The following is a 13,573-nucleotide window of genomic DNA, read 5'->3' as shown; positions in this document are numbered from 1 at the left end:
ACATTTCTAAGTAATTACACTATTGTACTAATTAGCAATATTTATTAAAAAAATAATAATAAATAATATAACGAAAAAATATCCGTCCAGCGGAGGAGCTGGCGCGGCCGCAGCCGCCGCCGGTGTCGTGCTCACCGCAGTACGTGCTGCTGCGCGACCAGCCCTCCGCGCCCATCGCCGCGCCGCCGCCGCCCACACCACCCGTCTGCGACGGCCCCCACAACCCCACCGCCACCAAGACGCTGGCCAGGCTCGTCTCCGCGACACCAGGTTGGTTCTTATCACTTGTTGACCACCTCTTTTACACGAGAAACCTAATTTGATTAGAGATGAAAATGTATTTGAACTTATTGCTATTCCTTTTTAGTAACGAGTTTTTAATTTAATTTTCGGCTCGGTTTCCCTATCCGTCTATCAACACACGTTAATTACAAAATTCAGTAAGTTTCTCGTTTGTCTCACGTTATGTACACCATTGATAACGTGAGAAACAAACGCATAGATAAGAATATTTATTATGTATTGAAATAAACACGTATATAGATATTATTTCAATTCTGTTTTTTGTATAAGAGAGCTTATAAAAACTTTTACCCGTGACTTCGTTGTATGTATGTAATTAACAAATAAATTGCTTGAGCTGATAGAACGTAAAGAGATAACAAACTTTCGCACATAAAATATACGAGATGATTAACAGTCCGATCGCTTTGACGTCGAGCTCGTATGACCTTTGATAGTAATTCGTTCGTAAGATATTCGTGTAACATCCATCTCCCCCCAGCAGGCCCGGAGCCGCCGCTGGTGGTGGCGGGCGGCGGCTGCGCGGGCGCACGCTTCGTGCCGCTGCCGCCGCCCGCGCCCGCGCCTTCGCCCGCGTTGTGCCCCCTCAACTACGCCGCGCTCGATCTCGAGCCCAGGTGCGTGCCAACTAATTATATTTTAATTGATATGAAATAAATGTTACAAGAATAAGGAAAAAAAAAACAAAATTACTTTATAATATTAGTATATATAGTATGGATAGCTTGGATAGGAGCAAAACTAGTTTAAAACATCCAAATAAATTAAAGAATTCTGTAACAGATTTGTTACACTTATTATGGTATTTTATATCCCTGTCAGTAGCAACACTCGAATGGGAAATGTTCTTGAAATCGATTCTAATATTAGTATTTATATTTGCAGACGAGGTGCGACGACAGCGCCTCACCGCACCTACACGCAAATAGACTTCGTCCGCAGCGAGAAACTCGCCGCCGACGGCTCGTAGACTGTGTGTGTGTGTCTACCTCGTCGGTATGTCGCAAACTGCCCGCAATCACGGCGGCTATTATGAAAGCCTAGCTTTTGCTATGAGACTGTAAATGATAATGTCGAAGTCGCACTACCTATGTGCTTATATAGTTTTATCAACATGAAAATGATCTTTGCCAATAAAATAATATAAATACGATCTTTGATAGTGGCGGGGTTCAAGGTCATAGTGCCCGAAATTACAAGCATAAAAAATTTGATTTTGATACTATGGTTACAGTAGCAAAATTTCGTCAAAGACACATAGATTAGTGCGTTAACTTGTATAGTAATGTATAGATACACTGACTACGCGAAGTGAAACTACGTTTAGTTATGTGTGTCCCGTCCCGCCGGAAATACCCGTATCGATAGAGATGAGCTATGGTGCCAAAAATTGAGCATTTTTAAAACTTTCGAATCCCATTTCTACCATCCATGAAGAAATTTTTGCTTCTTATTGCTGGTATAAACTCGTGTTCGAAAAGTCAAGTGTCTTGTTTTCCGTGTGACGGTAGATTTAAATTAGACTGAAATTGGTTTAAAAAAAGTTCAGTTTTGGTCGCCGTTTGCCATGTCTGTGTGCAACCAAAGTTGTGGAGTTTCAATCGCGGGACGGTCAGAGATTTGGTGTCATGTTTTATACCATAGCATTAGTAAGTACAGAATGTCATCTCTTTTTACTTCTACTGGACTCGGTAATATGAACATTTTTTTAATTAAAAAAAAAATCTAGCTAAACTGTTGCAGTACCATATAGGTCAACATAGAATTGTTGAAATCACCTAAGTACAAAAAACGTGTTCTTTTTTTTTCGTCATTTTATAATTTTGCCATAATCTCAAAATTGTCTTCTCAAATACTTTCTTTTCCTGTTTACTTCTCAGAATAATTAATTTAACCAAAGCTTTTACAGCTTGTCGTTATCATCATACAAATCGAAAATTTAATTTTACATTAAATTATATCGCGTTTAGTGAAGTTGACCTTCCGTCCTTACTAAAGCTGTGGTCACACAAGGCCCGAGTTTCTCCATATTTGTAACTATAAGTTACATATATGGAAGACTGTTTGAGAGCGTCCGGCTTCAACGGCTGAAAGCTTGCAAAGACAAACTCTCCATCTGCTTCACACATAAATTACTCCTTCGTCAATTCTTAGACACTTGTCTCCATAAGTCGGGGTAGCTACTGAACAATTTTTCTTTTCGAAATATTATAATTATTATAATATTAAAATTAAAAATTTAGTTTTTTTTTTACAAAATACTTTTTGACGTATAAAGGAGTAGTTTAGACGGAAATTTAGTTGGAAATAGTTATCCGATTTCATTACTTCGAACTTCGGCTCCTCACTTGAAAGTTTCGTCGGCTTGAAGTCGCTTGACACTGTCTAGTAACTATATTTCGTTATTAATTTTATTAAACATAATGTTGTAAAGTGTACAGCTGAAAGATAAGTTGAAACACTTAGACTAACTCTAAAAATGTTTCTCTAAATTGTATATTAAATATCTTCATATTCTATCCTACGCTGCTGTTTGTTTAAGTGTACGTCTTTCTATGTCGATGTGTTTATGCTGAAACTAATCAAATGTTTCTTAATTGTGGACTCTATTCCCAAATGCTACGCTTGAATTGGCGCCACTGTGCCTACTAACGAATGGACATGTTATGGATGTGGCATACGAGGCTACGTTGTTAATTTTATTAGAAAATCTATTATTTTTTATCACACGAAGCTTACATACTGAATATGTAAAAAGAAAAGTATTATTTGTAAATTCATTGATTTTGATGAATATAAAAAATAACTATTTGTTGTTGGACTGTGAATTATTACCCTTTAGGCGCGATTGGTCCTATTCACCTAATTCGCGATTGGTCCAATTCGCGATTGGTCCAATTCGCGATTGGTCCATTTCGCGATTGGTCCAATTCGCGATTGGTCCAATTTACGGTTGGTCCAATTCGCGAATGGTCCAATATAAACTATTTCCAAAATTAAATAAAATTAGATAGGATAATTATTGTTAGATTCTTATATACCTTGCTGGTTTGAGACCGGATAAAAAACTCAGAATGTACCTATCTGTATGTACCTATGTATGTCTGTCTACCCCGTAAGGGATAAAAACGTGATTAGTACGTGTATGTAAATTATACAATTTCGGAAACATCGTATATTTTGGACCAACCGCAAACTGGACCAATCGCGAATTGGATTTTTTTTCGAACTTCAGACTAATCGCGAATTGGATCAATTGCGCTCAAAGGTTATATTCGACTCTATTCCGAGTTCACAATGCGTAGAAACGTATGCCCGTTCCAAAGTACACGGGATGGTCACAGGCAGTAAGCTCCATGTAACATAAATATAAAATAATTATAATGTATGCAACGGTTGTGAGGGAGGCCTAAAGTAGTGTTTTGTTTATGTTCCCTAATAATATACTACCTATTGTGTTCTTAGGATACTCTGTTCACTCAAGAACTGTGCAATTTACACAAGAATACCAAAGTGAAATCTAAGTTTGCACGTTCAATAACTAAAGACAAATTTTCCAATCGTTTATTTTGTAATAATATATAGTTGATTTTGCATTACAAAATGAGTATATAATTTTTTGTAAAGTTTTTCCCAAGAAGTTATTTTAACACAAAGTTTATTATTGGCGTGAATTGTTTTTAACGTGTAGCGGTTTAAATTTACAGCCATCATTTGAAAAATCAAAATGTTTCCCCTAATTTTTCTTAATTTACGCGATTGGATATTTGAATTGTAGTTACTGTGTACGTGTTTCTCAGTATTTTACTTGGAATTCTTGATTACCAGACTTTTAATGATGAGGTTACTTCTACTGTTATATGTTGGTCCGAGTTGACTGAGCCGTTTGCGATTTAAATTCCTTTTTTAAATGTTACAATTATATTGCGTGTGCGTATGTATATGTATTGAACTATGTTAAAAAAGTTTTTCTGTTGAAACAATCTTGTTATTTACGGTTTTAATTAACAGATCCGCCTATTGAAATCACGATTTTTATTTTTACTGTTATCCAATTTTGTCAAAAACGGTGAATCAATGACGCAGTTTCGTAATGAGAAACCGTGAGAAACCACTGATTTCTCATCAGATTTAAAACGGTACAATCATTTGTCAACTCGGACCACTGACCGAGTTAGTCGTTTAGAAATTATATCAGCTGTTGAGTCTATCATCACAAAATAAAATTATTAAAAAAATGTTATTTTATCGATAAAATTATACAAACTCTTCCATTTTATATATTTGTGACAACGAATATTGTTTTATATGTTTTATGTATAGTTTCTTGACGACATCTCGGCCCTTGTGTTAGTTACGTAAATTATGTGTTCATGCCGAAAGTAAATCTGTTCATATACTGTTTATATCTACATCAAAATTATAGTATTTTGCAACGTTAAGATTTTAAACACAGGTGGATATTATAATTTTTTCTTATTTATTATAATAGAACAGGAACGACCAGTGTTCTCATTTGTTGTATTTATGCGGTATATATATATATATATATATATATATATATATATATATATATATATTGACTTCATTTAATCCTCGTAAGTTTAGAGCTTTTAAAAGGACCTTTTGAAAGGCTTACGGGGTTAACAGAAAGTGTTAGCTATAGTTATTGTTGTTATAAAGTAATAGTTCCGGAGATACCTTTTTATTTACATAAGTGCAATTACAGTGTTCTAACGTCCCTTCTGGGGATGCCGCAAGGATGTTTTAGTTGTGTTTTGATTTCATGCATCTGATGCGCAAATTGATCCAATTTATTTGTTTATTTATTGAATTGTACAGTAATTTATCCTTTTACAATTAAACAATTGACAATTTCAAAGTCTATATAAAGTTACATGTTCATGTTGTGTGTTAGAATGTCATAAATCTTGCTTATTAGTGGCGTCTTCTGCTAGTTTGCACGCGGCGTGTTCTACCCGTCTCATTCACAAACCTTGTGTGTGACAGAAATAGCTGAACCGCGACATTCGTCATCTGTTTCGCACGTAATATTTGCGAATGAGACGCATACAATCCGCTGCGTGCCTCCGCTCGACTCAGCGAACGCCCTAAGAGGGTCATGATCTTTATACCAGCGTAATATCATCTTAGTTCATTTCTTTACATTCGGTTGTACGAGGCCAAGTTGCATAAAATCAACACAATATAAAGTCAGTCCACTCATATAGCCACCCTTGCATTAATACAGGAATTCGCATTGCTCAAATTTGTTTAGCAAATTTTGCCAAAGACATCTTAATATTCCTTGGGTGGCCTATCTTGGTGAAAGGGCTTTTAAAAGATCCTAAAGTTAACAAATGGATGCTACATTCCGACACTGAAGCGATTTGACTAGTCTCGTGTGTTCAAATACTTCCTGAATCAGTAATAGCTTAGTTTCATAGGTAAATATGCTTTTTGCCGCGCTCGAAATGTTAAAAATAAGTAATGGGACCTGTATATTATTGCCTGACTGAGTCAACACCAAATTTTTTATATTAAATTGAACGTTATTTATTGAAGATAAGAGGGGGCGAACGTCATATGTATAATATTGAATGTATGACGTGTTAATTAGGTCTAAGTCTCATTAAACTAAAAAAAATCGCTCCAGAATTACTACGGATAACTCATTTGCGATTGTACGATACTTAGGCCTCAGGTGCCCCCAGAATGTAGATAACGATATATCATATAAAATTGTAAGCTTTAATAAAGTACGCCAGAAGATTAATTTGAGCACAACGTTTTTTTGTATTGAATCGATAGGTAATTAGAGCTGTACATTGTGTATATGTGTATTACGTGTTGTGTAGCGCAAACTAAAGCAATTCAGATGTGGATCCGACCAGTCTCGCTCGAGTCGTAATGTTGTCGAATTCTCAGCAACGATTGCCGCTCTGACGCGTGTCAAACATGACGTTTCGGGATGTGACAGCTCCTCAGCCAATCCCGAGCTACAATATTAGCGCGGTTGTGATTGGCTGAACGTCTTTGACGCGCGTCTTTAGTGATTGGAATATCAAAGAAAACTATAGTCAATTGGTGAGCATGAGACTGTCCAATACTATATATACATAGATTAATACATAAGTTATATATCTATATATAAATACGCATACTAAAAAGCCTTCTACTTCTCTTGTTTATAGTTTTCTTTGTATTCGGCATAGTATGATGCGGTCACATTGACATATAATACACGAAAAGCACTGTTATACAGATTATAATATACAGCAAGTTTTGTGAAGTACATGTAATACAATTTCCGGAATTTGATACAATTTTATACACAATCGACAGTTAAATCGTACGTAACTGTCAATGTAAACGCATCCCTATTTGTTTAATGATAAAGTTTGTATTCGAATGTATAGTAATGTAGTACAATTCGGTTCAGCCGACGATTACCAGTGTCCTTGAAGACGACCAGCGTTTCCCTACTTTGTCACATGAGATGTAATCTTATTGGCGGCACTCTAAATTGTTTTGATATTTTAAGTTGAACAATTGTATACGAAATCAATAACTAAAAGTTGTTGTTTTGGCTGCGAGCCTCCGTCATGTTTTGTACAAAATTATTTTCAAACTGAATTTAACATAAAGTATAATGGCACTTTTTATTTATTGCGAATAGTGTCAATATGTGACATTGCGCATTGGTTAAATAGTCTGTACAGTCAACATAACATCAAGCTATACAAAATGCCGTTGCATAGTTCTAAGCAGGGTAACTTGAGGTGCGTTTGTCTGTACAAACTGCGTTTAATATTACCATGGATAGAAACCATAGAATGTCGGCATTACCGTTTGCTACGGATAGTTGAACATTTATTAGGACTCAGGATTTATTAGCGTAGTATCGTCGCCCGACAGTTTGGGAGCCGCTGGTCCGTGCGAGTTGCTCTCGTTTCGTCCCGTCTTCAGTGTAAGCACGAGTTATTGCGAGCACGTAATCGTATTAACATAAAAATGTGTATAAATTACTAGTTCCTTTTAAAGAGGCGTTTTTAATTTGTCGTATAAATTTTGTCGATGGCAATACGATTGCGTACTCGCAAGAAATCGTGCTAACTCCACAGTTCAGCCAGTGCTGACGACTGCAGCGTACGACTGACGGGTCAAAAAGGCCCACTTTATTTTTAGCGAATTGCTTACACGATAAAATCATGCGTAATTTCATCAGCTGTGTCAATGTATTGGAATTGATCTTCTGTTTCGATACACGAATTTCCAACATATATCGAGTCTTCCATAGTATTTATAGCGCTGGCCAAATTTGTACTTTAATATCTGACAAAATATAGTAGCTATAAGTAAATATATTGCGTGTGATGTAGTCCACAATTTTAGGTCAATTTAGGAGCTATAATTAGCCGATTTATGTAAAATATGTATTGATTATAGAAATAATTAAAAGTCTATCGCGAGACTAAAACACTACGCCATTTAATCCCTTTTTGTTAAAAAGGGATAGAATTAATTTGTAGATAAATTCCAAACAACATTATTTCGTCGTACGCTGCGTCGATTAGCCGCGTTTAGTAGCCATTATGCAGTTAGCTAGTGCCACCTCGCAATTACTAGTACCATGTTAGATATAGATATATTACTATTTACATTTACTTTATTCCACATAGGTTAAGACGTGTTGAGTTTAAACACTAGTTGTAAGCATAGACGGGTACCGAGTAAGAGTGGGCTTAATGAAACGAGAGGTCGATGGTGTAATCTCCTTTTAAAATGTGCCACATATATCTACAGTCAATTGTTATATACAAAATTTATAATTTTATACGACAGCACCAAAAAGTTATACAACCACATTGCAAGGTCACAAAACAGGTTTTATATTTTTTAACTTAAAATTGTTACATATTGCATATTCTAAAAGGAGCTCTTGGCTTCATTTACATTGGTTAGACTTGTATTTGTGACATCGAAAGCTAGTGTGAATGCGGCCTTATATTAACTTTTATTATACAAATTAGCCGACTCCGTGATGATCGACATGACAAAGGAGTTATTATGAAATCTATACTAGTCCCATTGCAAGTTAACACAGATTTTTGCATAAAAATGTTCCTGTAACGGCGTAAATAGCGTTTTGTTTTAAGATAAACATAGTAAGTAAATAATTTAACACATAGAGCAGTTATACATTGGATTAGGCGTTATAGCGTACGGATGTTGAGCCGCGCTGCGTTGGCTTACGGACGAGGGGAAACAGTGCTGAGAATTATGTTGTGTTTGGAGAAAATTATATTTTTTTACAAATGGTGCTACTGTTTTGTGTTTTAGTCAATGATAACTCGAGCTGTACTGGCACGTAGATGCGTCGCGTGGGACGCGTCTCATATCACACGATAGGAAATAGCGACATCACTCCACAACGTACGATTAGTGTAGGTTAGCTTTTGTAACGCGGCGGTCGAGTCGCCCACAGTTTCATTATTGAATTTCTAAATCTAATTTTTAGTACGTTAAATTTTGTTTACTTTCATATTACGATTATATTGTAAATAAAATAAAAGCTTTGGATTTGCGCATTCGTTTGATTTTTTTTTTCACATTTCCCATGAGTTTTCCTCATTTTCTGTATCTGATGTACACGTTACATAAAAACACATGGATATTTAAGAAATACTGTTTATTGTTAATTATACACGATCTTACAATGAACATCAAACAAATCAACATTTCAAAACGGCTGTCAACAAGTACAACGTAACACATTTCATTCGCACAAGAATAAGAATCCATACATTTAAATAACAATCGAAATTTCAAGATTTCAACCAAAATACGAATGGTTACATAGTTATAGTTACTATTCTAAAGGCAGATGGAAAATGCGTGTACATTCACTGAATCATAATAATAATAAAATATACATATTTCCATGCATACATAGATAATAAAATAGATGTATATATACAGCGTTATTCAGTTTTCACCTACCTTTGAAAGAATATCAAGAAAAATGGAATAGGGAGTATTTTGACTACTACTAATAGTAATTGAACATTAAATAAGACGCTTAGCGCATATTTTATGATTTAGCTTGAGGTAAGACATACAATTTTAAAAAATATAGCATTTGAAGAATAATTTCACGTATTTTTAATGATTACATGAAATGCAAGTACATGTCTCTTACCGCGTCAACAGTTCTAAAATTAGCTTAAAATAACACAAATCAAATATCACTGAAACAATTTTCAGATGTTAAAACAAACAGCAAGATAAATAAGAAAAAAATGAAATTTTTGTCTGATATTGTTTCTAAAAAAATGCAGTGTAATTTCATATACAGATTGTATTTGTACAAAATTGGCACTAAGTACTCGCTCATTGCGTACAATGCTACTTGATATGAAGTCCATCACTTACAAAAACTTCTTAAGGACTGGTTTTCAACTTTCCCTTCGGTTTGGCGGAAGTCACTGTTTTCTTAATTACTTTCTTCATTGTAACTTCCTGTTGTGATAATAATTTCCTCTTCGGTTTAACTTTTTTCTGTTCAACCTCAAATGAGTCTTCGAAAATATCAACACTGGAGTCAGCAGAGTCGTTGTCTTTGGAATTTTTCAACGGTTTCTTCTCTCCTATGATCTCGCATATAGGGCTGTCGAAGGACACCTGTCTAGGGCTGCGCCACTTCTTGTCTGTGGAGGTTTGTGTCGCGATGTTCGCGTGGTTCTTCTTAGCAGGCGGCGTGGCTTTCGGCGTCAGTTTAGTTTTCTTTACTTTAACAACAACAGCTGGTTCTGTCGACCGCCGTTTCTGATTTCTTCTTGGCGGCTTTTTCGTGTCTATACTGTCTTCTGCGTCAGGTTCCTCGTTCTCACAATTCTCAGACTCTGGACTTGACTCAACTATTTTAGGCTTGCGGCCTCTTTTAACTTTGCTTGTTCCATTTTGTTTCGGTTTCTTAGTTGATAAAGCTTCATAATCTGAATCGTTGTCATCATCAGACTTTTCACTATCATTTTTTTCTATACTAGACTCCACCTTTGCTTTTCTTCCTCTTTGTGCTTTAGGTAATATACCATTAGGTTTCTTTTTCTTTGCAGCCTTTTCTTCAGTAGAATCAGTTCCATCACTTCCAATAGTAATAGCAGTCTTTGTAACTTTGCTCGGTTTACCCTTGGTCTGAGTGAAGCTGATCTTGCTGCTCGAAGACAAGCCCTGCTTTTTGAGGTAACTTTCAAACAATTGCCTGCATTTTGTGTAGTCTGGCATATCTTTTGGTTTCATTGTGTTTATATATTCTAAAAATTTTATAAGTTCATCTGAAAAGAGAAATGTGCTGATTGAATTCCAAAAGTGCAAAATATTAAGCATTTACCGTGCCAATCTGTAAACTGGCTAGCTGCTTTCATAGATTGTTTATATTGTCAAAATAAAAAAGAAATTATTCAAATACTCACCTGGTATATTGCTGTACTTGGCGACGTTGCTCCGCACGTTCTTCATGAACGTGTCCTTCATGTCCTGCACGGCCTTGGGCGCCTGCAGGCTGCGCTCCCACGGCAGCGTCCCCAGCAGCCACTGCAGCATGTTATACCCCAGGATCTCCAGGTCGCCTCGCATTGTTGGCACTGGAAATTTCATTATTCATTTTAAACAAAAGGATCCATATAAGTTGGTATTACTTTTGTATAATCAATTAAATCATTATGTCGACATATATCGTCAGTTTTGTAAAGCTTATATACAAACAACACTATGTACATTCATTCACATTGGTATCTGTTCGAGTTTGGCAATAATGTCTAGGAGCCAATAACTAATTTTAAATATTAAGCCACCAAAAAAATTACGGTTTTTGGCACTTTTGTTATTTTTAATGAACTTCCAAATAAAGGTGGAGTTTACTATCTTTGGATGTACTTATATTTATTTTTGTATATACAAGGGTTTCTAAAAGATTGCATAAATGTGTATTTAACAATTTAGTCCAATATATTTTCAATAATGGAGTAATTCCTTGTCTACATGTAAAGTAAGTACTCTCTTTTTCTACAAAGTAAATTTGAAAGTAAATCTGTAAAACAAAAAATTATACCTCCTAAATGAGCATCCCTGCTAGTATACTCAATAGTGCCATTGTGAGCACATTTGGGGTCCGGTTTGAACTCCTTATCAGACACCCGCGTGGCCAGACCAAAGTCTACGAGATAGGCTTGGTTCTCCTTGCCTTTCTGGAGCCCCATGAGAATATTGGCACCTTTGATATCAGCATGGACATAGCCTCGACTATGTATGTATTCGAGCACATCTAGCTGCAATTAAATAAAAATTATCTGTCTTTAGTCAGTATGATGGTCGAAGTAAACTCTATTATTGATTCTCAATGTCTTATCACAATTTTAAAACAAATGTTCAAAGTGCAATAGAGTCTTATTAGAATAAGGCCACCATTGCACTAATAACTTTTATGTAAGAAATTATGGACCATCACTTCTTATGTGGTTAAGACTTGAAAAAAATCACACACTAATTTTAGCAATAACACACCCTATATTGCACAAGTTGCTCACATTAGTAAAGTTTACATAACTACTTATATATGTTTAGAAGTAACTAGCGACCCATCCTGGCTTCACTCAGGTAAAACCATAAGAAATTATACACCTCAAGATTCTTCAGAAAACACACTATCTATTAAGAAAACCAGCATTAAAATTGTTCCATAGTTTTGAAGATCTTAAGATTATATAGGGGCAGACAGAGAGAAGCCATTTTGTTTTATATTTATGTAGTGATACAGTATGTTAACTACTGTTACCATTTGCAATCCTAATTGGAAAACAGTAGCAGGTGGAAATTGCCTTCCGCAGTCTTTGAACAAGCTCCAAACATCTTTCCCGTATCGCTCCAGGACCAGATATCTGTATTTTTCCCCTTTGTACACATGAGATCCATTTCCGTGGTATGTGGGCATACCCAAACTGTTCAATTTCTTTGACTTCATGAATTTCGAGACTAAAAATATATAATGAGAATTTAAAAAGATTACATTAATAAGCAACTAAAGTACCTATTAAATTTAACATTACGTTTATGATATTATAGTTTTTGACTAATAGATAAATCATTATGAAAAACTGCAAGTTCATTGTTAAACACAATGTTTTATCAATAAATACTTACTGTCATCTTTATTGGCATTTCTTACATAGAAATGTTTTTCGACAAACAGTGGACCATTTTCATGAGGTTCCTGAAAAAATACAGGGGGAAACAACCTATAATAATGTGATATGAAATAAAAATATTTAAAAACAAGAATTCTGTTTCATATTCACTATAAAAGGTCTAGTTTTATTAATAGAACAATAGTCCATTAGTCACTTACAATTTTTACCACATAAGGATAATTGGATCCTTTTTTAGGAGAGCTTGAGTTTTCACAGGCGGAGTAGATTTCCCCAAAGCCCCCGACGCCTATCGAAGGCCCTATTCGCCAGGCTTTCTTCCCTATAGGGTCGTTAATTATCTCTCCTTGAGCAATAGGGGCTGGCATCTTGTATCCATTGGCTTTTTTCTTTGGCGCCACCGCTTTCTTGGCTCTCCCTGTCATTTCGACTGTTGAAATTCACTGATTTATTCTGAATTCGTACACGCGATTTAATATTTACAATGTATATTTGTGATAAGGTAATATGTAATGTAACTTGGTGTAAAATAAACTTGAATTATCATTAAAATCTTTACGATAAAAACAACGCCGTTTTGTTGTTGACAGACAAACGTGACATAATGAATGACATGCACATGACATCTCCAAATTGTCAAGTCAAAAAGGCACAAAAACGAAGCCGCTATTTTGTTTTTTTTTATTTTTGCCTGTTTGAATGAAAGGTTTTTAGCCAAAAAATTTATTTAAAAAATATATAAATTTTTGTCACAAACTATTTATTGTCGTCAGAAATTTCTTGTTTCACAGAAATCTAAAAAGGAAGAATGATAATATGGGCTTAAATCTAAAATGTATTCATTCCAGCATTATGTGGGACATCATCGTTACAGAGGAAGGTTTAAAACTGTGCTTAAATATGCATAATAATATTGCACCCATGCGAAGCTGAGGCGGGTCTGGATGTACTAGTACCTACTTCATCTAAAGGTGAATCTTCATTTTAAGGTGCAATATTACAGGCGCTCTGCGGAGTCCGAGGATTCTAAGCCTCGGACTCCGCACTTAAATAATCATAATAAA

The 13,573-nt window shown here is 35.4% G+C and overlaps 2 protein-coding genes across 6 annotated transcripts in view; one reads left to right on the top strand and one right to left on the bottom strand.

The window, feature by feature from the left end:
- The window catches only part of chico, a 40,763-nt gene extending 35,877 nt beyond the window's left edge, over positions 1-4,886 (top strand). For 3 of the 5 annotated variants that reach the window (XM_053755261.2, XM_053755263.2, XM_053755264.2), the window contains 3 exons: positions 91-270; positions 785-920; positions 1,189-4,886. In XM_053755261.2, the coding sequence (XP_053611236.1) occupies positions 91-270; positions 785-920; positions 1,189-1,273 (401 nt within the window). In that variant the 3' untranslated portion in view covers positions 1,274-4,886. The remainder of the gene's footprint in view (positions 1-90; positions 271-784; positions 921-1,188) is intronic. The other 2 variants (XM_053755262.2, XM_053755266.2) reach the window with 2 other exon arrangements.
- A 4,092-nt stretch (positions 4,887-8,978) lies between these two features.
- On the bottom strand, positions 8,979-13,139 carry LOC128675491 (serine/threonine-protein kinase VRK1-like). Its single transcript, XM_053754934.2, has 6 exons — positions 12,710-13,139; positions 12,505-12,574; positions 12,140-12,336; positions 11,417-11,633; positions 10,779-10,949; positions 8,979-10,640 (listed from the first exon to the last, which is right to left on the bottom strand). Exons 1-6 carry the CDS (start codon positions 12,932-12,934, stop codon positions 9,748-9,750), a joined length of 1,773 nt encoding a protein of 590 aa, XP_053610909.1. The 5' UTR covers positions 12,935-13,139; the 3' UTR covers positions 8,979-9,747.
- Between the last annotated feature and the right edge of the window lie 434 nt (positions 13,140-13,573).

This window comes from Plodia interpunctella, chromosome 14 (assembly GCF_027563975.2).
Source record: "Plodia interpunctella isolate USDA-ARS_2022_Savannah chromosome 14, ilPloInte3.2, whole genome shotgun sequence".
Lineage (NCBI taxonomy): Eukaryota > Metazoa > Arthropoda > Insecta > Lepidoptera > Pyralidae > Plodia > Plodia interpunctella.
Note: the sequence above shows the minus strand (reverse complement) of the source record. Positions and strands in the feature narration are given on the sequence as shown.